The following is a 27,001-nucleotide window of genomic DNA, read 5'->3' as shown; positions in this document are numbered from 1 at the left end:
TTCTGACCTTGACAGGGCCTGGATCCCAACTGTTCAAGGTCAGCGTGGTCACGGAAAACTCTGGATCCACTGGGGGAGCTGGTCTCTGGAGCCTCTGAAGGCAGACAGTCCATCCTCATTGAAAGGGGTGGGACTGAACCTCATGGGACAGAATACTGCACTGTCCATTTGGCCTGGGATATTCCTGACTGTCCCAGATTCTGACGGGGAGCTCTTAAAATCCACAGACAGTCATGGGGAATGGAGATGAGCTGGAAGACTTTCGTGGTCTCTGTTGTTGCTATGTGTCCCTTTAGTTCAGCAGCCTGCAGAAGGAGATTGAAGAGCGAACCAACGACATTGAGATCCTGAAGGGAGAGCAGGTGAAACTGCAGGGGGTCATCAAGTCCCTGGAGAAGGACATCCTGGGCCTGAAGCGGGAGATCCAGGAAAGAGATGAGACGATTCAAGACAAGGTGAAGGCTCATCCTCTGTCCTCCCTCAGCTCCAGATAGGTGGACCCAGGCACAGAGGACAGAGCTCAAGAAGACAGTGTCCCTGCCTTCCCAGGGCATATTTACTTAACATGACGGGGGGTGAGCGGTCAGGGAAATGCCTCCTGCATGCAGGGTACTGGGCTTATTGCTGTAAACACATCACATTCAGTTTTCCCAACGACCCCAAGGACCGTGAGTGGCCCAGTTATAGAGCTCCGGAAACTGAGTTCCAAGGGTGAATGAAGCATCTTGCCCAGAGTCATACAGTTGATGGGCAGCAGACTTGAAATAAGACCCAAGTGCTGACTACCAGGCCCCTGCTCATCGCTGTGCCAGGCACCCAAGGTGACCATCCCATGGCCTGGGGGGAGCTTCCCAGCCCCATCGCCACGTGGGCCCCCTGGTTGGAGAGGAGCTCCCCTGTGGTTGCCCCTATCACTGCTGGGTATCCCCCAGAAAGTGGTATCACTTTCCAGGATGCCTCTCTCTGAAAACACTAAGAAGAGAGACATCACATTTTGAGAGGCACACCACCTCAGTATCCAGAAATCTCCTATCACCCTCCTGAGCAAATCCAGGCTCCGAGCCCCTCTCTCCACCCCCTCTGCCAGTACCACCGCGGTCAGACGTTAACTCCCGGGTGGTTGAGAAACCCGGTTTCAGCCTAGTGCACTAGGTTCCAGGGCAGGCTCTTCCATTCACCCACCCCGGGACCTCGGGCAACAAATCCAAGTCTTGTTTTCTCACCTGTGAAACGGGGCCCCCAGCGGCTCTGATAAGGATGACATGAGACCGGCCTGCCCGTAATGTCTACAAGTGAGCGTTTGTGTTTGTATCTGAGCATTTTTTAGGGAGGGGTCAAAACTCTCTTCAGATTCTCAAAGAAGAGTTTTGACAAGAAAAGGTGAAGCCCTCCTGACCTAGAAAATTGCACCAGCCTCCTGACAGTCTAATGTCCTCCCTTCCAGTTCCCATCCGGGCCCCCTGCCACCACACCCCATGATTATGTCACTCTCCCACTTAAAATTCTTTTGCATCTCCCTGTGGCAAGGGTCAGCAGACTTTTTTTCCCCATAAAGGACTAGGTAGCAAATATTTCAGGCTTTGCAGGCAGTGCAGTCCCTGACACAGCTGCTCAGTTCTGCTGCTGTGGCATAAAATCAGCTATGGACAGGACATAAATGAACGGGCTTGGCTCTGTTCCAGGAAAACCTCATGCAAACGAGCAGCAGGTCAGATCTGACCCCAGGGCAGTAGCTTCCCAACTCCTGGCCTCCTGGATAAATTCTCAACTCTTTAACCCAACATGCCAGACTCTTGCCTCCCTCCCCGCCTCCCCTGCAGCCTCATTTCCCCCCGACCTGTGAACAGATTCTCAGCACCCTCAATGCATCCACGCCTTTTGTGCCTCCCTCTTCCACCACCCCGTCACGGTGCACGTTTGCATTCGTTGACACGTGTGCTTTCCCAGTTAGTGCGTTTCTTCCTAAAGGTAGGGACTGTTTCATATTTCTATTTGGAGTCTCTGACCTTGGCAAAAGATCTCCATTCCGTAAATGTTTGAGAATGCCTAGACCTATGTTCCAATGACTGTCACCTGGCAGCAAATTACCCCAGAACTTAGTGGTGGAAAACAACAACTCTTTTATTATGCTTGCAGATTTGGGAGGTCTAGAATTTGGACAGGGTACAATGGGATGGCTTGTCTTGGTCCCTGATGTCTGGGTCCTAGTGGGACCTCAGTTGTGTGACTCCAGCAGCTGCAGTCCGGAATACCAGTATCCTGGGTGGCCGCCTCATCCCCGTGTCCAGCCCCCTGGCTGGGATGGCTGGGAGATTGGGCTCAGCTGGCGCTGTTGGCCAGAGCACCAAGCATGCTCTCCAGCCTGGAGGTCTCAGTGTAGTAGGACTCCTTCCATAGCGGCTGGCCTCCCCCACAGCACACATTCTGGGAAAGCCAGGTGGAAGCTGCTTGGCCTTTTCCAAGCTAGCCCGGGAAGCCATGCAGCATCTCTTGAGTTGCACTTTTTGGGTTGCAAGCAAACCATGAGTCCAGCCAGATGCAAGGGGTGGGAATTAGAGCCAACCTCCTGATGGAGAAGCATAAGTTCACATCGTAGAAGAGCACGTGGAATGAGAGATGCTGTGGAGGTGAGCTTTAGAAGACACAGTCGGCCACAGCCCTGTGTGAGTGGGTGGGTGAACCAGTGACGTCCTGGCCCGGAGGCCATGGAGCCAGGGCTGCCCCCTGGTCGGGGAGCCAGCCTCTGTGTCCCCAGGAGGAGAGCAGTCTGTGGCCTCCTCACTTGGGAGGTCACAGGATTTGTGCTCTTGGCCCAAAGGGATTCTGTACCAGGACCTCCTGATACCTCCCTCACTTCTCTCTCCTCTTCCCCACAGGAGAAGCGAATCTATGATCTAAAAAAGAAAAATCAAGAACTAGAAAAATTCAAGTTTGTGCTCGAGTACAAAATAAAGGAGCTGAAGAAGCAAATAGAACCTCGAGAGAATGAGATCAAGGTGATGAAGGAACAGATTCAAGAGGTGAGAAGCCATCTGGATACCTGGCTTCCTCCTCGACCTTTCCTGGCTGGGCTGGGGGGAATGAAATAAAGCTCTCCTCTCAGCCCCTCCCTGCCCTCAAGATGTGCATAGCCTCCCTTCTGCAGAGGATGCCACAGGGAGGGCCCAACCAGGGGCTCAGTGGTGCAGGATTCTTTGGGATTTGGCTTCCTACAGGGCCTTGGGGTGGGCTGCCGCCCTAGCCTGGCTGAGTGCGCATGCTCCGGGCCCTCAAAGGGAAACCGTGCCGCTGGGCCTTCAGCCACCAGGGGGCGGTGTGTACCCAGCCACCAACCTGTCCACTAGAAAGTACACCCCTCTGAATACAACAGTTTCTCTCAGACTAAAAATACTGGTGAGGGGCCCATGCAGGGCTGTGGTGTTTGGACTTCATCTGATAAGGAATGGGAAGTCATCAAAGGCTCTTGAGCAGGAGAGTGGCAAAAGTAAGTGTGTGTTCTGGAAAGCAAACAGGATGAAGGCAGAGAGGAGAGAGATTAGAAGCATGGGACAAGGGCTTCTGAGAGCCCAGGGAGGTACAAGTGCTCTCCATACACCTTGCACTTCCTGATGACATGCTACCTGTCAGCCTCCCCATCCTGGGCAGAGAGCAGCTGACAGTGGGGACTGTGGTTGATCTAAAACTGAAGCCTGACTTCCCCATCCTCCAGTTCCCCATTCCTCAGTCAGTGGCACCACAATCCCCTGGTGAAGGTAGAAGGGCAGTGGTCCTCTCGAGTCTTCCCTTCTCTTAACTCCTATATCCAAGTCACCAATGCCTAGCTGGTCAATATCCAGAAGACATGTCAAATCCAACCCTCCTTCCCCTCTGCTGCCATCACTCCAGTCCAAGCCTCCACCATCTCTCTTCTGAACTTGACTCCAGCGTCCAGCCTGGTCCCCACACAGAGGCCACAGCAAACCCCCAGCGGTGTCCCATCCCACCTGAAATGAAATCTAAACTCTACCGAGGCCCACGAGGCCGTGCATGATCCCAGCTCGACCTGCCTCTCAGCCACGTCTGCAGGCTCCCTCCCCTGCTCCAGCCTGCAGGCTTTCTGACTGCTCCAAGGACAAGCCAGGCTTCTCCCATCTTGGGACTTTTGCCATGCTGCTTCCTCTGCCTGGAAGGCTGCCATATAGTCACATGACTGGCTTCTTTGCATCTGTCACATCTCAGCTCATATGTCACCTCCTCAAGGAGGTCTTCCCCGACCACCCTATCCAAAAGAGTCTCCTGCTTCCCCTCCTTTTTCTCTAACGGTGCTGAGCAAGGTTAAAAGTAAAGGATACCGGAGGGTACCGATGGCCCACCTGGAGCTGGCTATGCAAGAGCTGTGGTGGAGAAGAGCAAAGCCTGTCCTCCGGGAGGCCCAGGAGGATGCCAGGTGGTGGGATCAGGCCAGGGCTGGGCCATCCAGAGACGGTCGGTCCTTGTGACAGTGACTCCGGATTTAGGAAGGCTTTCCCCAGCTGACCACAGAGCAGCCTCCTCTGGGCCTCCTGTCAGTCCTGAGTGACTTCGGGGCCCAGGATTGGCAGCCTGAGAAGGTGAGGAAGAGCAGAGGCCCCACGTGCCTGGAAGGTGAACGCGCTGCAGGCCCGTCAGTCCCTGCCCCACCTCTCCCTCCCCATTTGACGTATCTGTCAACTGCATTCCTGACTGGGTCAGTTATTTGCCACTGCAACATACCTGAGAGATTATTCACTTTCCCTTCAATAACTGGACCAACCATGTCTTTGATCTCAGCAGGAACTAGACCATACCTCGGGAATGATTCAAACAAGACCCTTCCTGCCCCACCCCAGGTGCCAGTTGCTGCCAGGGCAGCTATCTCAGCCTGATTCCTTCCCCAGGGGCCCCTGACCTGGGGGCTTCCCTCTGGGGGTCAGACACATTTGGCCCACCCAGTGAGGATCTCCTGGGAAGTTCCTTTCCCTACAAGAAGGAAGCTGTAAGCCCTGGGCTCCTTTGGAGAGCTGAGACCTGTGCATGGAAACAGAATACTCCCCCGACTCAGGTATCCCCCACCCCCACCCACAAACACTTTTTCAGCCTCTCTTTGATGACTTCTCTTCAATGAGATGTGACTATTTGCTTCCTAGGGCAGGAGTTTCCAGAACCTTGCCATTTTACTTCACACGCTTTTATTTGTTCATCTGGTGCAGGGTTTCTCCATCTCAGCACCATGAACACTTTGGAGTGAATAATTCTCCGTTACAGGAGGCTGTTTTGTGCATCGGAGGATGTTTAGCAGCATCCCTGGTTTCTACCCACTAGATGCCGGTAGCAACCGTCCCCTTCCCCCAGATGTGACAATCAAAAATATCTTTAGATGTTGCCACATATCCCCTGGGAGGCAAATGCCTCTCCCCCGCCCCCACTGAGAATCTCTGGATGTAAAGAGTAACACATGGAAGAGTACCCATGGAATTTCCACTCCAGGCGAAGGATGCTTGTTGCCATACACCAGCTAGTCTCCTGGCTGCCCAGCCAGCTACTCAAATTTGACATACTTCAAAATTGTTCTCTGAAATAGATTATCTTTATTCCCAGCATGGTTTGAAGTTTTGCTTGCATCACTCCCTTGCTAACCTAATCTGTCACTGCTGACTTGAAGATTGTAGAGAAAGAGGCACAGCCAGCTTCAGGCATTCAGACAGACCTTGGAGGAGCCCCTTTCTCTCTTGCAGCTCCCCCATTGCCTTGGTCTAGGGCACCAGCATCTCACCTGGGCCACAGCAGCAGCTTCCTGACTGGTCTGCCTGGCTCCAGCCCTGCTCTCTCCGGTAAAACTTCTGGATCAGGCCTTCTAAGGTGCAAATTAGATCATGCCATTCCTTGGGTAAATCCCATCAGTGGCTCCCTGAGCTTTCAGGATAGAGGACACACTTCTGAGCAGTTTAAACTTCTGGCCAGGATAAAGGCTGAACTTCTTACCATTCAAACCTCTGCCCTAGGGTTGTGCATGACCCAGCTCAGCTGACCTCTGAAGGCCCTCTCCCCCTTCCTCACATACCCTCCTCCAAGTTCCAAGGTTGGTTGGACCACCTGTAGCCTGCAGAGATGCACCAGGCTGCCCCTGCTTCTGGTCCTTTCTGTGCATGGCTATTCTCTCTGCCTGAAATTCTCCTTCCAGACCTGCCTTTTAATCCCTATTCCTCCTACAAAATCCAACTGAGCATCCCGTCTGTGGTTGCCACCCCTCGCCTCTGTGCAGGCATAGGGCCCTTTCTACCTGGAATGCAGAGGTGTTTATCCTGTTCCACCTTCACTTCTAATTTACTTCCCTCTAATCCCTCTAGGCGAGGCTTCTTGGAGACAAAAAGAATCAGTTCTATATTTCTATGCCTATGACAGCTGGCCAGCCCTTTCTAACGGATACCTTCTTTCATTAGCTGTGCAAATATCCACACTTTTTTTAACCTGCACTTTTTTAATTTTTGAAGAACTGCCATACTGTTTTCCATAACAGCTATACCAATTTGCATTCCTGCGAACAATGCATGAGGGTTCCCTTTTCTCCACATCCTCCCCAACCCTTGTTATCTCTTGCCTTTTTGATAATAGTCTTTCTAATAGCGTGTGGTGACATCTCATTGTAGTTTTGATTTGCATTTCCCTAATAATTAGTGACACTGACCATCTTTCCACGTGCCCGTTGGCCATCTGTATGTCTTCTGTGGTTTACTTTCTTATTCTTAACTCTTTCCTCCTTGTTCTTCACAGATGGAAGCTGAGCTGGAGCGTTTCCATAAACAGAACACGCAGCTGGAGCTGAACATCACAGAATTATGGCAGAAACTAAGAGCCACCGATCAGGAGATGCGCAGAGAGAGACAGAAGGTGTGAGGATTTTCAGGCTCCCGGATTCAGGAGCTGGCACCTGCCTGCAATGGGCAGCTGGCTTCCCAGAGACAGAGCCAGACCACTGCTAAGATACATTCCCATTTTAAACCGCATTCTTTACTTGCTCACAGCCCAACCCTGTTTCAGGCCCACGTAAACTTACATGGCTGAATCCATCTGAGACGATACAGTGACTTTTGGTAAAGTGATCACGGAGGTGAGAAGCCAGTTTTGTAGGGATGCTCACAACACTGGCTTGTTTGGCCTGGGAAGAAACATGCTCAGAGATCATTTGTAGTTGGTGGTTAAAGGCCTTGACCACTAGAACAGTGTGGGCTGGAAGGACCTCAGAGATCACCTGTTCCAGTCTCTCCCTGTGATAAACAAGGAGAGCAAGGTCAGAGAGATTGGGAGCTTAGAGACTTCATCCAGCTCCCATAGCTAGGAAGCACATGCAGAGCCAGTGCTAGAAGCCTAGTCTTCTGGTCCTGGGCCAGGACTTGGCTGCACCCTCACACCCTGGCACAGGGTACCTCGTAATGATGGTGGAATCAGATTGAATTTTCCCATCTCCCACAGGAAGCACTGACTGTGTACTAGGTAACACTAGAAGCTGCAGAGCTATATCAACGTGAACTGACACAGACCCTGCCCCTCACAGACCAAAGAGGTTGACGGGTGATCTGTGGCATGTGCATAATAATATAAGGCAAGGCGGGAAATTAGAGAATATGAAGAAAGGACTATGGGAGTGAAGATAAAGGAGAGGCTCTCTAGGCCAGGCGTAGAGGAAGATGGATATCAGAGAAAGCATGATGGAAGAAGGTGAATGTAGCCCCAGTCTGCAGATGACCCAGTCTGCCCAGTTTTGTCGTCATCATCTTCCCTACCCACTCACGCAGCCCTCAGGAGGGAGAAACACTGGATAAGCTAATTAGGGGGCGTGGAAGCCCTGGCCCACGGATCTGCAAGAGAGAATCGATACTCTCCATCTTGGCTCAAAGAGGAGTAGGGTGACCACCTGCACCTCCGTTAGTCTTTTAAGGCCTGTGGTCCCAAAAGGAATCCAGAGCCGATAAAGGAATCAGTGTGTGCAGCCTCTTAAAGATGAAGCTGTTCAGGCCAGGGGCACAGGAGTTTAAGTGCCTCCACCGCTGGGCTGTGTGTCCATCCAGGTCTCTGGGCCCCGTGTGGCCCTTGGCAGTCAACTATAAGTCCCAGATGGGGTGTCCCTTGTCCCTTTCTGCATGAGGCTGCAGCCTCTGCCCCTGTAGAGTCCCTCCTGGGCCAGAAGTCAATGCCTCTGGTTGCAGGAGCGGGACTTGGAGGCGCTGGTGAAGCGGTTTAAGACGGACCTTCACAACTGCGTGGCATATATCCAGGAGCCCCGGCTGCTGAAGGAGAAGATCCGCGCACTCTTTGAGAAGTACGTGCAGCGGGCAGACATGGTGAGCTCTGCCTCCTCTTCCCGCCCTCCCCCGCCCTCCCCTGCCCCCTGGGGTCTCCCCTCCCTCACAGCCAGACCCTCCTGCCCCATCAGGTGGAGATCGCAGGGCTGAACTCGGACCTGCAGCAGGAGTACGCCCGTCAGCGGGAGCACCTGGAGAGGAACCTGGCCACTCTCAAGAAAAAGGTGGTCAAGGAGAGTGAGCTGCACCATACGGATTATGTCCGCATCATGCAGGTAACTGTGCGTGCCCCTCAGCTCCCTCAGAGGCTGAGCCATCGAGGTGAGAGAGCCTGCTGAGGGCCCTTCCACGGCCACCTGTCCTCAGAGCTCCCCAAATGTCCAAGGGACTCACTAGCTTTCCCCACAGCTTCCTCTCTGACGTCCCTCCTCTGACCTCTGAGCTTGTCCTGGCTGTGACCATGGCCCAGAGCCCCACCCCGGAGGCTCCCTAGGCACATCCTTGCCCACCTCTGCCCCACCGGTGCCTGCTCACTTCCGCCCCGTTTCACTTCACCAGGCAGCTGTTCCTTTTTTCCAGCTCATCTTCATCCAAAGCACTCCTGTGTCCTGCCTTACCCCGCTCCTCGACCCCTGGCCCCTCGGGGCCTTCGCCCATGTGACCTTAGCTCTCCAAGTCCCTGTCTTCCCTCCCCTCTCCTCTGCTTCCAACTCTTATTTACTTTGTTGTGCTGCTTTTTCATCTGCTACCTGCATCACATGGCCCCTGCTGGCCAACTTCTCTCCTCTGAACATGCCTGTCTCCTCCCACCTCTTCTGACTTTTCTGGTGCCTCAGGTGCCTACTCTTATCTCTTGGATCCAGTGCTGACCACACCCTCCCTAAGAGTTGGTCTCCCTGTGATTTAATGAGCTCCCCACTCCCAGGATCTGTGGTAGAGCTTGTTCAGAAAGCCTGACCCCATTACCGCCACCTCCACGTACGCTCGTTTTCAGGACTGCCGGTCGGGATTCTTCCGCCACTGCTGTTTGGCTATCAGTATCATCTGAGGCAGTTAATGTGGATTAATATCAAAAGAGAACATCAGAATCACATTCATAAGGCACATACCTTTCAATGTTCATATTTCTTTAATGCCATAATTAAAATGCCAGAAAGGGGATGGGCTGCAGTTGGATTGAAACAAACCCAGTTCCCAGGTTGGCCAGCCCATACAGAGCTGGGCAGAGCACACTGCAAGTCAGGCCAGGGCCTGGCACGGTAGGTTTTATGCCAGCTTACAACCAGCCCCTGCTTAAAGCAGCCCATGCCATCAAACCACGGCCCTGCTCCTGGGCCATGAAAGCAGCCAGAGGCCCAGAGATAGGAGTAGATCCAATCAGCGGGACCTTCAGGCACCAGCAGCTGACACACAGAGCAGTTGCTAAGGGTCTGAGTGCCCCCAGGCATGGAGAGCCCCCCGAGGCACTGCAGGGCAGCGTGCTGTGACCAGAGCAACAGCAGGAGCCATTACCAGCTGGAAACATTGCTGAGCTCTCATCTGTGACTTGCCACCAGAGCACAGGCCTGAGGGGTCCTCCAGAGGCTGGGTCCCTCTCGCCCTGCCAAGCAGACACCCAAAGCAAAAAGAAAGAGAGTGAAGACCACAGGCCAGGCATGAGATGGCTCGGGGCAGGCAGAAGGTCCTCTTTTGCTACCCCCCCACCCATTCCCCAGAGGCCACATGCACACTTCTGCTGGGCCAGGGTGAGAGTCGGGGTAGAGGGAGCAGAGGAGACCCAAGCAGCCTTCTGCCCAGCCCTACCACTCCCTGGTGGCTGGCAGAAAGAGCCACCACAGGGAAATCCCCAGGAAGTGTTCAAGCAGCATTGTAAGCCTGTGTGCCAGGGAGCCCTGGGGATGCACAGACGTGCCTCAGACAACTGCAGGGGACCAGAGGGATCAGAGCGTGGGGCTCTGGGTCCCCAGCCCTCCCTCAACCAGGGAGACTCCTTGCTTATTACAGTGGGCTCTGTGTAAGATTTTGTTTGGAAGATTAAAAAAAAACTTTCAAAACCACTGTTCTAGATAATAAAAATTGTTTCCTTCTTTGATCTCAAGGGCCATGCAAAGTGTAAGAGTGTGGCCCTGTCTCTGTACAGACCTGCTGTATCCTGCCTCCGGGGCGGGGTAGGGGTGGGCGTAAACAGATGAACAGAACAGAGGAATCGGCTGCACTGGGTCATGGGCCTTCTCCAGGAGCCACCTTCCTATCTGCAAAAGGGGAAGAAAACAGCAACCTCAGTTACTGGGAGGATTGAATGAGATAAGCCATTAGGCTCTGGCCCCGTCCAGAATAGGTGTTCAAATAATGCTAGCCCCTCCCCTTCTTCCAAGCAAAAGGCTTATTTAAGAGCCAAGGCAAAATCCAGTAGAAGGGCCTGGAAGACCATCACAGCACGGACTGGGGGAGCCTGTGGGCTGGGGGCATGCGAGGGGGGGCCAGTACAGCTGGTCACAGACTCCCTACCCCCGGCCTGGGTGCCTGATGCATTGAGATGTGTCTGTGAGGAGCTGCATCTGTAGGTTCCAAGGCTCTGACACTTAAGAGTCTCAGGAGGCGGAGGAAAGCTGGGCAGACCTGGTGCCTGAGAGAAGCTCACTAGGAAACCCAGAGAACGAGGTCACTGTCTCATTCCTCATTCGTGTGTTCAGACAGGAGCACTGGGCCTTCTCGTTCCTCCTCCAGCATGCTGGAGATCAGACGTGAAAACACAAGCTGCTGTGGAATGCAGACATCTAGGACAGATGCCTGACTCATTCAGGACACATATTTTGCGGGTTTGGGGCATACTGAGTGCTGAGCTGGCCGTGGAGGGTTCCAGGATGAATGTGGTAGCTTGCCTGCCCTCAGGAAGATCATCTAGGGCTGAGCCAACGTGAGCCAGACACAAAAATAATCACTGCTCCATACGGCGCATCCAGTGCCATGCGCTCACGGAGAGGGGTGGGCTTCAGTCAGGGTGTGGCATTTGAGCTGGGCCTTGAAGTGTAAGCCGAGGGGTCAGGGAGCAGATGCGGGGAGAGCCTTCCAAGCAGAGGACACAACCTGAGGACAGTCAGAGAAGACCGAGGCCTGTAGGGTGCTTGGGGACATGGAAATCCACAAACCTCTCTTAGGTAGGTAGGGGTGTTGCGTGCTCTGGAAAGGCTGCCTCGATCGGCAGGGTGGGAAGGCCGGCGGGGAGAGGCGGGTGGCAGGAAGACCCTTCAGAAGATGACTCCCGTGTCAAAGGGAGAGGACAAGGCCTTGCAAGGGAAGAGTTGTGACATCAGAAGACGTTTCCGAGGAGAGATGGTGGATGGAAATGTGAGCTTAGACGTGAGAGGAAGGCTGAAAGAGGAGCGGAGAGATGGTTCATTTGTGCAGCCGGGCAAACGGCGATCCCGCCAAGACACCACTGACGCCGGGCTCCCAAGGGACCAGAATAAATCTGTCACCTGCTTTTTCCAGGCTAACCGGACACTGCTCTGTTCTTCAAGGTGTCAACTCAAGGCAGGACAGTAGGGGGTGCTAGTGGCATTTCCTCTCTCTGGGCCCTTCTCCCTCTGAGTCTGAAGTTCTGTCAGTCGCTTCCCAGCTGGGCTGCCTAGGGTTGCCCCCAACCAAAGGCAGTCCTCGACAGCCTGGCATAGCCTCTTTGTTTAGAAGCCTTTCTATATGAATAGATCTTAGCTTCCCAGAGCCAGTCTCTCACACACATCCAAGATCTGGACCCAGGTCAGATTTTCCCAGCCACAGAGGAACTGGGAGGGGGTCTGGAGGAATAGAGGGGCTTTTGTAAGCCATCCTGCCCCAGGAGGGATCAGGAGCAGAAGGCTCAGCAAAGCTGTTGCATTCACATTTGAAATTCACAAAACTCCCCAAGGCAGTACGGTTGACCTCAGTGTGACCTCTGGACTCCCCAGAACGTAGACCACCCCAGAACGCCCTGTTAAGGGAGCCCTACTTGTACTTTTGAGGGGCCTCCTTGGCCTTCACACTGTGAGAGGTATTGGGATGGAGGTGACATCCACACGAGGTGAGAAAGCAGAGTCTGGGAGGCAGCAGCCATCGAGGAACCCAGGCACGTGGAGGCAGACACAGCCAGGTCTGAATCCCAGCTCTACCACTTTTGCCCAGCCTCGGTGCCCTCATATGGAACTGAGAGTGATAACACCTTCCCTGGAAGGCTGCGGCAGGGACTCAGCAGGGTCAGGTAAGCCAAATGTTTGATACGGTGCAGGAATCTAGTCAGCCCTTGAAGTTATTATCTTGTCATTATCATCATCCATCATTTAGTGCCTCAGATCCTGCTTGCTCCCTCTCGGCTCTGGGCCTGCAACAGTCATGCCTGCCCCCTGCATCCACGGGGAGCCCTCCCCACGCCATTGAGCACCCCCTTCACGTGCGTGGCTTCTCTCTGCACCGGATTCAAGCTGGTCCTCCCGCGTCAGGCACGATAAGTGCCTAATAGGCTTGCAGGAGCTCGTTCTCGGGTGATTTTCATGAACTAACGAACAGAACAGAGGAATCGGGCTGCGTTGAGTCGTGGGCCTCACTCACACTCTAGTGAGGACGGGGCCGTGTTCTGGAGACCCATTTAGGTGGCCAGCCTCGTGCAGTTGTCCAAGGCTGTACCAGGAGCCAGAAGCCCCAGCCACGGTGACAGGGTTGTCAGGGTGGAGGAAACGGCAGGGGCTCCACTGGGGGCCGTACGGCAGTAGAGGGGAGAGATGCTGAGAGCTGCTTATAGACGAACACGAGATTCAGTTCAGACACAAAGTCAACAGGTCTCCATGACAAAATGAATGGAGATGGACCAGGAAGAAGTACCTAAGATGTTTCTGGAGAGAACTGTGGAAATGGTACTGTCAGTCTCTAATTTATTAGTGTTACTTTATCTAATGAGTCAGGGGGATTTGAAGCTAAGTGACACCAACTAAAAGGGGGCATGGAGAGCCCCTAAGCGAGCTGGTGTGCCCTTGAGCTCCCTGTGGCTCTCCTAAGACTCCCTTCTGTCTGGCCTCCCCTGCTCGGCCTTCACCCCCTGGTTTGCAATTTCCTCCCTGGAAGACTCTTGTCTTGTTCAGCTGGTAGCCATTGTACTAGTTATTCATTTGCTTATCTCTTTCACAAATATTTATTGAGCACCTCTTACAGGCAAGGCAGAGTCCAAGGTCTTAGAACCCAATAAATACATATTTAGTTGATGGTGTCATGTTATAAAGTCAGCATGGAGAAGTTCTAGGTGGGAGGAAACAGAGCATCTGGGAAGGAAATTTGGGAGGTGCATCACCAAGACCTGGGCTGGTTAGATGGGTGAAAAGTCAGAAGGAGAAAATCTGCTGACTTTATAGAAAACCAGGCACAAAAGCCAGCCTGAAAGCAAGGGAGTGGCAGTAACTGCGCATCTCCTCCAAGAGGGAGAACGTTTGCTTTTTTAATGAGGAATAGTGAAATTGAGTGGTATGCTGAAAATCTGAAGGTATATCTGACCCGCTTAGATAAAGAGGCTCCGGAGGGAAGGGCTGTGAGGGGGTCTCCAGTTCATATCTTGTAACAGAAAAGGCTTGTCACGCTCTGTGGCATTAGTGCTCAGAATCAAACTGTTCTCTGGGCTCAGACGCCACACTCACGACTCTGCAGAGAGTGCCCCAAGTGGAAGCACAGCCTGTTTCTAGCACAGACCCATCTTACACGGATTTGGCCAGTGTTTGCCCTTCTTGATGCTCAGACCCCTGAGGGTCTGATCCCGTGACATCTCCAGGGAGCTGGTCAGAAATGCAGACTCTCAGGAGCAGCTCCAGACCTGCCGCGTCAGAAGCCACGTTCAACAGGATCCTCAGGTGACTGGTGTGCACGGTCACAGGAGAGGTGCTGAGGGGGACAAGCTGAGTACGGGGGCCGTGTGGTCTAAGAACAGAGTGGCCTGGCCCGCGGTGACAGGGACGCCTCCATGGAGCCTCCCTCGGTGCCCTTGTGCTGAGTGTGAAACGGAAGGCAGCGGCCTGACCACTTGGTCCCAGAGCGCAGGGCCCCTCCGCCTGGCCTCCAGCGGGCTCTGCCCCGCACTCGGCTCCTCTCCCTTCGCGTGCCAGTGACACCGAACTGCTGCAGGTCACCCCCACACCCCAGCCAGGTCGTTCTGTGCCTTCTCCTGCTGTTCCAGTTGTCTGGGGCCCCCTTTCCCCTCTCTTTGGTAACTCCATCAAGCCTCAGCCCAGGGGTCCGATCCTAGGAATCCACTCTGGTCACTCAGGCCGGGCTAAGTGTCTTTCCTCTGTGCCCCACTCCTCCATCCCTGCAAGGTAGCCACCCCACTAAACTGTGCCCAGATCCCTCACTAAACCCTAAACTCCTTACAAGCAGGGGCCAGGTCTTACCTTCTGTACGCAAACCTCAGGATCAGCACAGTGCCTGGCACATAGTAACACTCAATACAAACTGAGAGCATGGATGAATGGATACTTGTCAAACACTAACAAGAGAAGTGAACTTGCAATGGGTGTAGCAAATGCTAATTATCCATCTACTTTTCTGAATTCCTCACTAAACAGTGTGCTGCTGAGGGCAGAACGCATGTCTTCTGTCTGTATCCCAGGGATGTAGCAGATACCATATAAATATAGGTTCAACAAATGAATGGGGGAAAACCAATGAAGTATAGCCCAGCATGTAAGAGCTCAGAGCTATGGACTGGGTCAGAATCCTGGCTCTGTCACTTACTATCTGTGTGATTTGGGGTTAGTTACATAACCTCTCTGTGCCTCAGTTTTCTCTCCTGTAAAACTGTGGTTGTAATAGAATCTATCATAGAGTAATTATGATACTTCAATGCATTAAGTTCATAAATAGTGCTTAGAAAAATATTGCTGTTGCTTCTGATGGATAGAGGCTGGATGGATGGGAATGGTGCACACTGTCTGTATCTTACGTTGCCAGAGTCCACCTGAAGGTGTCAGCTGGCAGCCCGAAGGGGCTGATCCATGAGCCAGGATAAAGACTCACACCACAGGAGGAACCAGAGACTTAATCTGGGTCTGGGGCCAACCCTGACCATTCCCCACACCCTCAGCCCCAAGCAAGGGCGAGTCCTGTGCCCATTTATACTCACTCTCTCCTCTTTCTTTTCTACAGGAAAATGTCTCCCTAATCAAGGAGATTAATGAGCTCCGCAGAGAGCTGAAGTTCACCCGCTCCCAAGTCTATGACCTTGAAGCAGCTCTGAAACTGACGAAGAAAATCCGACCACAAGACGTTCCAGAGACAGGTAATGTCATCAGGGGTCAAGAAACATGGGCCTTGGGATCCAGGGACCAACAGCAGGCAGCCACGAGCAGGTCTCCCTTTGGCTTCCCAAGCCGTTTCCTCCTGTATCAGGTTACATCCATCCCACGACTTTCTGGGCACCTCTCCATGCCACACACCTACTCTCCAAAGGATTTATGAGGAACCTACCTCATTCAAATACTTGCAAATCCAAAATCCTGGGGGTTAGCTAAGGTTTCAGAATTCAGAATCTTTCAGGTCTTAGGAAGAACATACTTTGTATACTGTAATATTATATAACAGCCCTAGAGGAGTCTGAGGCAGTGCCTTGAAATCAAACACATTAGTATTTCTGTGGTGAAACATATGGATATTCACACTAAAATTCATGAATTTAAAAATACTTTCCATTTTTGGAGCTTTTTGCATTTTACAATTGTGGATAAGGGATTGTGGACCTGTACAATTAAAATGAAGGCAAAAAAAAAAAGGATCAGAAACTATTTAAAGGCAGAGAGGAAATAAATCCATTAAAAAATATTAAATTAGTTACTGCAGTTACATTGTAAAGTTCCTCTGAATTTCTAACAGCCAACAAAAAGGCAACAAATGTGATAGTTTACATAGCTCTCATGTGGAGAAAGGAACTTTTTTTTTTCTGGAGAAACACACCTTTCCCTGGCACTAAATTCTATGAGAAATTTAACACATGAATCCTTATAAAAGGGAGGTTGAACAGCATAATTGACAGTCTTTAACTGTAGGTTTTCAGACAATAAAAGACCTTCTTCAGGTGTCCATTTCTTATCTGGACAGTCAATAAAAATCCAGTGTATAAGGTTCTACTGTGAAAAATTAAGCCAACATAGTTCAAGTATTTTGTTTCCTGGTGGTTTAAATTCAGGAATAAAGCTTAGAAACCTTGATGAACTGATACAGTTCACGGCTGCGGACTGGGTCTTTCAAATACCAGTCTCCTCATGTCCTGTGGTTATGCAAGATATTATCATGAGGGGAGGGTGGCGGAAGGATACACAGAAACTATTCATGCCCTTTTCGTAACTGCTTGTGAGTCTTAAACTATTACGAAGTTATAGAGAGAGAGAATTGTTGTCTCATATGCCATTTTCCTTAGAGAAGTAAAGTTGAAACGTGAGACTCCGGGTAGTGCCTCAATTGGCAGGATTAGCTCTAAAGAACTGACTTGGGGGCACAGCACGTGTTGTAAAGACTGAGAATTTGGCTTCTTGGAGGTGACGCCATCTTCAGTTGGAGGTGAAGCATAGATGTGTCTGTGAACAATTGCAAAACTTCTCTTTTAAAAAGATTTCATTTATGTCCAAGCAGCCTAGCAAATAGTCCGCCAAGACCTCCCCAGGATGCTGTATGATATAGCCAGGTTCTTCTTATTCTGGAGATGGAAATTTCAGACGTATACAAAAACTGAGAGGAAAGTCTAACAAATTCCCATGAATCCATTCCCCACATTGAGCAAATATCAACACCTGTCACTCGCTTCCTCTGTATCCTCACCTCCTCTGCTTATTTCCTCCCACACCCACAGCAGATCATTTTGACGCAAACCAAACATCATGTCATTTGTGTGATCTAGTTTTTCTCAAGGGGAGATTTTAATCTGTAACTGCTGAAGACAGGTATTACCCAGCATCTGCCTTGATTGTGAAATATGGGACGCAGCAGAGGCAGTGCTAAGAGGGAAGTTTATAGCAATACAGGCCTTCCTCAAAAAAGAAGAACAATCTCAAATAAACAATCTAACCTACCAGTTAAAAGAATTAGAAACAGAAGAGCAAAAACCCCAAAAGTCAGCAGAAGGAAGGAAATAATTAAGATCAGGGAGGAAATAAATAAAATAGAGATTAAAAAAACAATAGAAAAAAATCAGTCAAACCAAAAGTTGATTTTTTTTGAAAGAGTAAATAAAATTGAATTCTGATTTTGAATGTAGGGCCACCAAAAAAAAATTAGCCCAAAATATACATTCCCAAGTTGTTTAAAATTGACAAGTTTAGTTGGTTTTTAAGAATTCTTTATCTGAACAGGAGAGGTTGCCATCCCAAACCACTATTTTAGTTTTAGCAGCATTTATATTAAGTCATTCCCACAACAGTTAACCAACAGGCCTAAAAGACACACCTGCTTGGTTTTCAGTTATTAAAATCATATCATTAGAACTTCTAATTAAAGATGGCTAATTGAAAACCTACTAAAATGGCATAAATAAACCAAAGAAAACACAAAAGGAAACAAGAGACACAAAATTTTGCAAGCTGAAAAACAGATAGATGAGTGGTAACGGACCATAGACCTGAGAACCCAGAACCCTAAGCCAGAAGTGGGGAACCTAGAAGAAACCTGATGAACCCCTAAAAGGCTCAGGAATTAGCAAAAGCAGATATCTCTGGAAGTAGGGGTGAAGGTGGGGCTGAAAGCAAGAGAGGGAGCCTTTAGGAAGCTGTTAGATCCACTAGTATCCAATACAGTGGTTAAAAATAGACCCGTTAGGTCCATCATCATGAAATTCTAGAACACCAGAGTACAAAGAAAAAAAAATTCCAATTGCAGGATATAAAATCAGCACACAAAAGTCAGTTGCATTTTTATACACTAACAATGAATAATCTGAAAAGGAAATTAAGAAAACAATTCTATTTACAATAGAATCAAGAAGAATAAAATACTTAGGAATAAACTGACGGAGGAGGTGAAGGACTACTGGTACACCGAAAACTACACAACACCACTGAAAGAAACTGAAGAACACACCAGCAAAAGGATAGACAGCTCATGTTCATGGGCTGAAAGACTTATTATTAAGATGTCAATACTACCCAAGGTGATCTACAGAGTCAATGAAATCCCTATTCAAAATCCCAAGGGCATTTTTTGCAGAAATAGCAAATCCATTCTGAAATTCACTGGGAGTCTCAAGCTACCCCAAATAGCCCAAAAAACTCTTGAAAAAGAACAAAGTTGGAGACCTCACACTTCCTGATTTCAAATTTTACAGCAAAGCTATAGTAATCAAAACAGTGTGGTGCTGGCATAAAGATAGGCATATAGACCAACGGAATAGAACAGAGAGCCCAGATATGAATGCGCACATATAATGGTCTAATGATTTCCATCGTGGGTGCCAAGACTATTTCAATGAGGAAAGGACAAGCTTTTTAATAAATGGTGCTGGAAAAACTGGGTATCTCCATGCAAAGAAATGACATTGGACCCTTATCTTACATTATATACAAAATTTAACCCAAAATGGACCAAAGACTGGAACAGAAGAGCTAAAACTATAAAATTTGTACAAGAAAATATAGGGGGAAATTTTCATATTGGATTTGGCAGTGATTTCTCAGATCTGACATCAATAGCACAGGCAAAAAAAAAAAGGAAAAGAAAATAGATAAATTGGACTACATCCAAATTTAAAGCTTCTGTGCATCAAAGAACATTATCAACAAGCATGAAAAGGCAACCCATGGAATGGGAGAAAATATTGGATAATCACATATCTTATAAAGGGTTGGCATCCAGAATATATAAAGAACTACAACTGAACAACAACCAAAAAAAAGGACTTGAATAGACACTTCTCCAAAGAAGATACACAGATGGCCAACAAGCACATGAAAAATGCTTGTCATTACTAACAATTAGGGAAATGAAATCAAAACCCCAGAGATATACTACCTCATACTCTTTAGGATGGCTAAAAAATATAAAAATAAACTATAAAAGTAAACCAGACCAAAAAGAAAACAAAACAAAACCCAGAAAATAACAAATGTTCGCAAAGACCTGGAGAAATTGGAACCTTGGTGCACTGTTGATCAGAATGTAAAATGATATAGCCACTATGGGAAACCCAACATGTAAGCTGTTTCCTCAAAAAATTAAAAATAGAATTACCATATCAACCAGAAATTTCACTTCTGGGTTTATACCCAAAAGAATTGAAAGCAGGGTCTCAAAGAGATTCTTGTACACCCATGTTCAGAGCAGCATTGTTCACAGTAGCCAGTAGATGGAAGCAACCCATATTTCCATCAATGGATGAGTGGATAAACAAAATGTAGCATATACATGCAATGCAATGTCATTCAGCCTTAAAAAGGAAGGAAATTCTGACATACAACATAGATGAACCTTGAGGACATTATGCTAAGTGATATAAACCAGTCACAAAAGGACAAATACCGTACAATTCCACTTATCTGAGGTACCTAGAGCAGTCGGGTTCATAGAGACAGAAAGCAAAGTGGTGGCTTCCAGGGGCTGGCTAGAGGGATAACCAAGAGTTGTTGTTTAATGGGTGTGGAGTTTGAGTTTTTCAGGATGAGAGGCGTTTTGAAGATTGGTTGCACAACAATGTGAATGTACTTAACACTATTAAACCATACTCTTAAAAAAGGTCAAGATGGCAAATTTTATGTTATATGGATTTTACCACAATTTTTTAAAAAGTTGGGGAGAGGAGTTGGAGTACAGATCGAAGTTCCTAAATGCTACTTTGGGGAATGAGAGTCTGCTGACTATAGACATAAAGTCCGTCTGGTGTTGGAAGCCAAGAACTTGAAGCTCATGCATTACCTTCTTCAGTAGCACGCAGCAGGCCAGATGTAAAAGGGGAGACCCCGGATGGCTGGATTATCTCAGGTTTGGGCTGTGCAGGGTGCCTGGGGCAGAGGGACGAGGCCTCTTGAATACCAAGGGTGCTGTAGAGAAGACGATGGGAAAAACTCACTGTGGGTCTAACTGGACAGAAAAGGGAGTGAAGCTAAAAGGAACCCATTTGGAGTCATCCAGGAAGATGAGGTCCAAGTTCAGTTAAAGAGGAGGTGTCCTGGGCACAGGGCAGTCAGAGAGGTCATAATGGGAGAGTGGAGCGTGAGGAGGGAGGGGAAGGCGCAGACTGGGTGCTGAGCTGACCTGGAGGCCAAGCTCATCAATGCTGAGAATTCAGCTTTGTGAGGCCAGGGAGTGGGAGGAGACACAGACCCCCATGGACACCAGCATTGCCCAGGTCGATGCAGCACCTGAGACGGGAGGATGGCTGAGAGTCCAGGGGGACAGTCCTGGAGGAACATGAGTGAGTGGCCACACCAGGAGGGCTGGAGAGGGGTCTCCAGGAGCAGGGTTTATGTAAGGAGAACTGGTGGTTTGAGGGGGCCAACCTAGGTCAACTGGTGAGTGCCGCCCTGTTGGGGTGTGGAGAATGGGAGAATGAGCAGCTCCCGCTGAAGGGGACCTCGGGGCAAGCAGACTGGGGAGCCCAGGAGAGGGGCCAGGCTGAGGTCATGCTTAACATTTGCCTTATACTCCGAATCATGTCTCTTCATGTCTCCTTCTCTGCCAAATAGTGAAATGGCTCATTCCTGTATCCCTAGCATCTGGGATGGAGTGTCTACCCCATTGTAGGTCCTCCATAAACCTGTGTGGGGGTGAGGGGTGGGAGGTAGGGAGGGAGGATAAGCTGGTTTCAAAAAAGCTTTGCAGCAGTCCAGTCACAGGCCCACGCTCGTCCTGCTCTGTCCCCTCCAGTGCCCAGAGAGGACATGCTTGGCATGTCTCCCACCATGAGACTGAAGGAGCAAGAAGAAACTGGGAGAATCATTGAAATGCAACGCCTGGAGATCCAGCGCCTCAGAGACCAGATCCAAGAGCAGGAGCAGGTCCCAGGGTTCCACCCCCTCGCTGGGATGCGGCTGCCTTCACTCCTTGGGTCAGAAGTGGCGCAGACCAAGTGACCCCCACCCCCACCCCCAGGTGAGCCATCTCCAGCCACACCAGAAGAAGCACTGTGCTTCTGTCCCCAGACTGACTCTGGGCTGCAGCCCCTGCAGCACTGACCACACCGGCCTCTCTCTCCTGCCCTGGGGATCTCGGGACGCCAGCGGAGTAAAGGTGTTTGTCCACAACCACGTCTGGCTCTCTGCTTAGCCAGGGGTCCGAGGAGGCGGCAGGAAAAGGGCCCTGAGGGCGGAGGGCTCCTGCTGATCCAGAGCCACCGCTGTCAGCCCCTGTCCCCGGCACAGGGCTGCCCGTCCCTGACGAGTTCCCAGACCCCCTTTCCTCTCTGGGCCTCAAGGGCGAGGCTGCCTGCCGCTTCTGACCTGCCTTCTCTTCTGCCAGCTACATCAGGACCAGACAAAGCCTACTCTTATTACTTATGAAACATATGAGGTTTTCTGAGAATTTTTACTTCTGTGTGAAGATGAGACTAAAATCACGAACACGGCAAAGTTAGCAGAGTTGCCCCACGTCTTCCGTTATCTGCAGACCCTGGTGCTAGGACCACAGGCCCTTATTTCTCTTACCTCCGAGCCACTCAAGGCTTGTCGCCCTTGGTCTGCAGGGCCTGGCCCTGCTCCTCTCTTGCATTTCTGGGGGACCTCTCTTCCTCTAAACCCTATACTGGGTGCCCCAGCCACATATACCAGGAAAAGTGGGTTTTTTACACACTAAAGAGCAAAAGAATAGAACCCAGATGTCCCCAACACCCTTCTAATACCTAAATAACAAATGTTTAAGCCTCCAGTCTCTGCTGGTCCCTGCCGACAGTCTTAACCCCGACCGTCTCCAAGGCATCTCCCTAACTCCCCTAGTCTGCCTTATCCCAACTCTGGGCACTGCTCTTGGGTTAGTTTTCCCACTGAGAGCTGAGGTAAGGCTGTCATGCTTGCCAAGGCTCTCCTGAAGTCTGGGACAACAAAGGAGACTCAGGGTGGAGGCCACAATGCAAAGTCTACATGGGACCCTCTCTCTTTAGCAACTCCCCACCCCCAGCCCCAGCCGACACCCTGTCACGGTGGCCAGCTTATCTAACCCTCCAGACCAGTGTGCACCCCAGCATGTCCGTTGCGCATTGTGGGACCAGGCCCAAGAGCAGGGAGAAGTTCAGGCGCCCTCTGATTGACTCGACCTCAAGAACAGCAGCCCGTTACACTGTCATGCTGAGTAGGTGGGCTCTTCTGAAACCCGGGCTTCTCCATTCCAAACCAGCTTCACCCTCTGCAGAGGAAAATGACTCGGAATGAGGTTGGGGATGGCAGCAGGGCCAGATGGTGCAGAGCCCCAGAGGCCCATTACAGGTATGGGACGTCCAGAGCCAGCACTAAGCCGCCAGAGTCACTCCCAACCACTTGCCAAGCTCTTGCCACACGGGCCTCCTTTCAGTTCCTAGTAAAAGCCAAGTTCTTTCCTGTCTCTGAGTCTTTCCACATACTGTTTGCTCTACCTGAAATGCTCTCACCTCCACCCCTCACTCCGTGAGCTGCTCCTCATCCTTCAGATGGTAGCTGAAATGTCACTTCTCAGAAGGACACTCCCTGACCCCTTCCACCCCCCCATCTAAACTACGCTCGCCATGTTGTTTTCCTTCCTAACCCTCACATAATGTATCCGTTGAGTTTGATGCTGCCTCTCCTACTAGGCTCTTAGTTCCATGCGGACAGGCACTATATGTGTTTTCAAAGTTCACTCAGGTATCCGGGTGGAACACAATAGTGGTCGCAGGGGGAGCGTTAGGAGGACACTGTGGCTGATCACATGTGTGAGAACAGCTGCTGGGACCAAGATGGTGGCCACAGAGATGCAGAGAAGAGGGTTCTTGTGACTTAAGGGCTGGAGAGAGTTAGCTAAGCAAAGGGGGAGGGAGATGGTCCTGGGGAAGAAGGAACACACAAGGGAAACTGGCCTCTTCCAAGGGTCAGAAGGAAATTCACTGTGGCTAGAATGTAGCAACATTCAAGTGACAGATTTTTCAACTTAAAAATTCCTTAGATACCTAGAGATTATCATATTTAGTGATGTAAGTCAGAGAAATATATCACTTATATGGGGAATCTTGAAAAATGATACAAAGGAACTAATTTACAAAACAGAAATAAACTTACAGACATAGAAAACAAACTTACGGTTACCAAAGGGAAAGTAGGTGAGGGATAAATTAGGAGTTTAGGAATAACATATACACACTACTATATATAATATAAACAATAAGGTCCTACTGTGTAGCATAGAAAACGATATTCAATACCTGTAATAACTTATAATGGAAAAGAATCTGAAAAAGAATATATATACAAACATGTATAACTGAATCCCTTTGCTGTTCACCTGAAATTAACACATAAGTCAACTATACCTCAATTTTTAAAAAATGCCTTAAAGTGAAGATGTCACATTTCACCTACAAGATGGATCTTCGTTGCTGATGAAGAAACCAAAACCAAGGAGAGAAGCAGCTGGCACAGGGTCACATTGGCAGGGCCAGATTGCAGCCCAGTTTGCCCGGCGGCCTCCACATCCCATGCTCTTAAGTCTGCACTGGAGAGGTGTCCAAACAGAACACTGGGCCAAGTGGTAGAGGTTATAGGTGTGTGAGGCCCATGGAGTCTAAACTAGAAGTGAAAGGAACAGACAGCTAAACTCAGCTAAGCCGGTGGCTGGCTGTGGTCCAGCGGGTGAGGACGGACGAGGGAGAGGAAGCCCAGGCGCAGGGACTGCCCCACACTAGCGGAGCCTGGCACCTCAGCCAGCAGGTCAGCAGGGTGTTTTCTCAGCCGCACAGGGGTGAGCACAGCTTCTTGCTAGCCAGTCTGGGGCCAGAAGTACACATTTGTTTACCTCTAAAATGTTCTGTCTTCTGTGTTCCTACACCAGCCTGTTGGGTGGTGGTGTTGGGGTAGCTGCTGCTCCTCCTTCCACTTTGCTTATCTTGACCCCATGGGGGCTGTCACCCCACTGGTGCCACCTCCTCCTTCACAGGGTCCCTTGAGCCAGTTGACCCCTCATTGATAGAGTGGGCCTGGCAGTCACCTCCTCCTGCTGGTCACCTAAGACATTAGTATATGGACTCTGCTCTTGTTCATCTGGTTACAGTCCTTTGTTGAGCTCTGGGGACTCATTCAGTGCTGGTGTGACAGTTGTGTCTTCAGGAGCTGCCCTCTTTCTGGGCCCCAGACATCCTGTGGCTCTCGGCCCCTTCTCCCCCAGAGTCCTAGCATCAGCTGTGGCCAGAGAGTGTGCGCTCCACAGCTGAGCCTCCTCTGGTATCCTGTTCTCCCAGCACCGAAGACCCTGCCCCGCAGGAGGTTCTCTCATCAGGGTCCACCTTTCCCCACCACTTCTTTTGTTTGTTTGTTTGTTTTACACATTAACTTTTGATTTTATTAGAGTCTCAGATACAGCATGGGGATGGGTCAGGAGAGACATTGCAGCATCCATAGGAATTTCTATATTCATTAAACAGGGTCTTATGATAAGACGTACAGTGAGAAGACATACAAACATATGACAATTAGTGTAAAGGCAACTATAAAAGAACAAAAATGTTTTGGCAGCGTGGTAGAAAAACATATTTGAGAAAAATGGAAGAACATGGGTGTCACTCCTCCAGAGCCAGAGAGGGGGAAGTTGCCATTTGGGATAGAGGTGTCAAAGAAACTAAATGTGGCTTCAGAATAAGGGGGAATGTCAGGCTTCTCATAATCCCTGTTACTCATCTCAAAATTAAAGAACCAAAGTAATTAAGTAATAGCTGGCCTTACACGTATCTCCCATTCATGTAGTACATTTCTTTTTGGTAATAAAAACCTGTTCTCTAACAGGTTTTTCTGTAGGGAAAAATAAGGATTTGCTGAATTTAACCTCCCGCATTTCCCCAAAGATAATGTTTATTATTGTGCCATTCTATTACAATTCGTCTTAGCAACTCAGATAGCAGTGGCTTATTACTTCAGTTTATATTATTTGTTCATGTTGTCTTTAATTGTTAATGGATTTCTAGGAATGAGACTTAAATTATTTGTATTCTCTTCTTATAATGTAGGATTAAGTATTCTAAAATTATTACTCCCAAAATTATAAAAAGTTGCATTATACTAGATATTTACAATCATCATTGCTTATTTTTATCAATTATTTAAAAATACCATCAATATTTCATAGCACATACCATTTAAAATATTTTAGGTGTTTTTGAGAGTAGTAAATGGTTCTCAGCCTAGAATTGTTTTCTAGTCAGATTTTTTTTTCTCCTGTCAATCTCTTCCTTTGCAAGAATGAAATTCTTCCACCTTATTTAGAAAATTCTGGATCATCGATTGTTTTGGCTATTTATTGCTGTATTAGAAACTACACCCCAAAAATTAAATAAATAAACAAATAAATAAATAGTAACTTTAAAAAAAAAGAAACTACACAAAAACTTTGTGGCTTAAGCAACAATTTTATTTTGCTTATCATTTTATGGGTCAGAAATTCAAGAAGGACTTCACTTGACACTTTATCTCTGCCCTGTGCGGCATCAGCTTGGGAAGTTGACGGAGGCTGGAGGATGGACTTGGAAGATGGTTCACCCACATGGCTGGCAAGTTTGTACTGGCTGTCAGCCCCGAGGTTAGGTGAGAAACTTGAGGACCTCGTCACTGGAATGCATAGCCTTTCTCAGAGAATGGAGACTGGGTTTCAACACCTAGGAAGTGTGGGTTGCCATTTTCTTTAGTCCTAGGCCTAGAAACTGGCAATATTGTAACTTTGTAAATATTCTATCCATCAGGGCAGTCTTAGAACCCACTCAGATTCAAAAAGAGGAGGCACAGACTCCCACTGCTTCTTACACAAAGCCATCACCAACCAGCAGCTCCCAGCAAGTGCTGGAGGGGGCCCGGGGGGCCTGGGGGTATCTGCGTGTCCAGCTGGGACCCCTGGCAATCATTGCTCTGGATTTAAGTGAGAGGAGAGAGAGGAGGCATGTCAGGACCAGGGGTCCTGGGGCTGGTTCTCCCTGATCTCTGTTGGGGCAAGCTCCCCTAGACCTCAGGGTTTCAGGGACCTGATTATGCTTTGAGTGTGTCTGAGATGAGCAGGGCTGGGGAGCAGACTCACAAGGAAGGAACTCTGCCGTGTGCCAGGCAGCAGGAAAGACTGATGTTCCTCATCACCTCCCATGACCTGTCATGTATAAGCATTTGTATTTATTGCTCATCTAGTATGTGTCACATGGTGGGAATCAGCAGGGGCAACGAGTGTATACTAGCACTTAATAACCACCTACTGTGTGCTCTAGTACTCAGTGAGACGATGAGATTCTAGTTCTGAACTGAGGACCCCTGGGTGCCCTCCTTTGTTTACAAAAAACAGAAACCAACCTCAGCCAATGTAAGCAAAAAGGGAGAGCTTATTATCTGGCTCTGGGCATGTCTCATGGAATCTCAGGGCAGTGGTACAAGCAGGCCTCACTAAGGACTTGAACCCAGGCCTGGGACACAACTGGAACACCCCCCCACACCTTGTTCTTGCCTCTCTGCAGAGCAGCCTCCCATTGCCAGCTGGGTTGGCAGAAGGGTACCCTTAGCATCCTATGAGTAGATGCCCCAAGGCTGACA

At 49.5% G+C, this 27,001-nt stretch overlaps 1 protein-coding gene and 1 long non-coding RNA gene across 10 annotated transcripts in view; one reads left to right on the top strand and one right to left on the bottom strand.

Moving 5' to 3' along the window:
• Positions 1-21,529, top strand: part of CFAP57 (cilia and flagella associated protein 57) — a 54,608-nt gene extending 33,079 nt beyond the window's left edge. For 7 of the 8 annotated variants that reach the window (XM_031684122.2, XM_006200554.4, XM_072974626.1 and 4 more), the window contains 7 exons: positions 297-455; positions 2,877-3,020; positions 6,769-6,885; positions 8,202-8,336; positions 8,429-8,572; positions 15,456-15,588; positions 21,153-21,529. In XM_031684122.2, coding sequence (XP_031539982.2) covers positions 297-455; positions 2,877-3,020; positions 6,769-6,885; positions 8,202-8,336; positions 8,429-8,572; positions 15,456-15,588; positions 21,153-21,358 — 1,038 coding nt within the window. In that variant the 3' untranslated portion in view covers positions 21,359-21,529. Of the gene's footprint in view, positions 1-296; positions 456-2,876; positions 3,021-6,768; positions 6,886-8,201; positions 8,337-8,428; positions 8,573-15,455; positions 15,589-21,152 lie in introns of those variants that run through there. The other variant, XM_031684123.2, reaches the window with a different exon arrangement.
• Positions 2,085-20,510, bottom strand: LOC140700678 (uncharacterized). 2 transcript variants are annotated; one of them, XR_012079176.1, is made up of 6 exons: positions 20,202-20,510; positions 10,440-10,549; positions 9,280-9,341; positions 7,052-7,262; positions 6,683-6,843; positions 2,085-2,894 (listed from the first exon to the last, which is right to left on the bottom strand). It is a non-coding gene; the product is annotated as an uncharacterized lncRNA (long non-coding RNA). The 2 variants fall into 2 exon arrangements; XR_012079175.1 differs by having other exon boundaries at positions 6,683-6,816.
• Positions 21,530-27,001: the final 5,472 nt, after the last annotated feature.

This window comes from Vicugna pacos, chromosome 13, assembly GCF_048564905.1.
Source record: "Vicugna pacos chromosome 13, VicPac4, whole genome shotgun sequence".
Classification (NCBI taxonomy): Eukaryota; Metazoa; Chordata; class Mammalia; order Artiodactyla; family Camelidae; genus Vicugna; species Vicugna pacos.
Note: the sequence above shows the minus strand (reverse complement) of the source record. Positions and strands in the feature narration are given on the sequence as shown.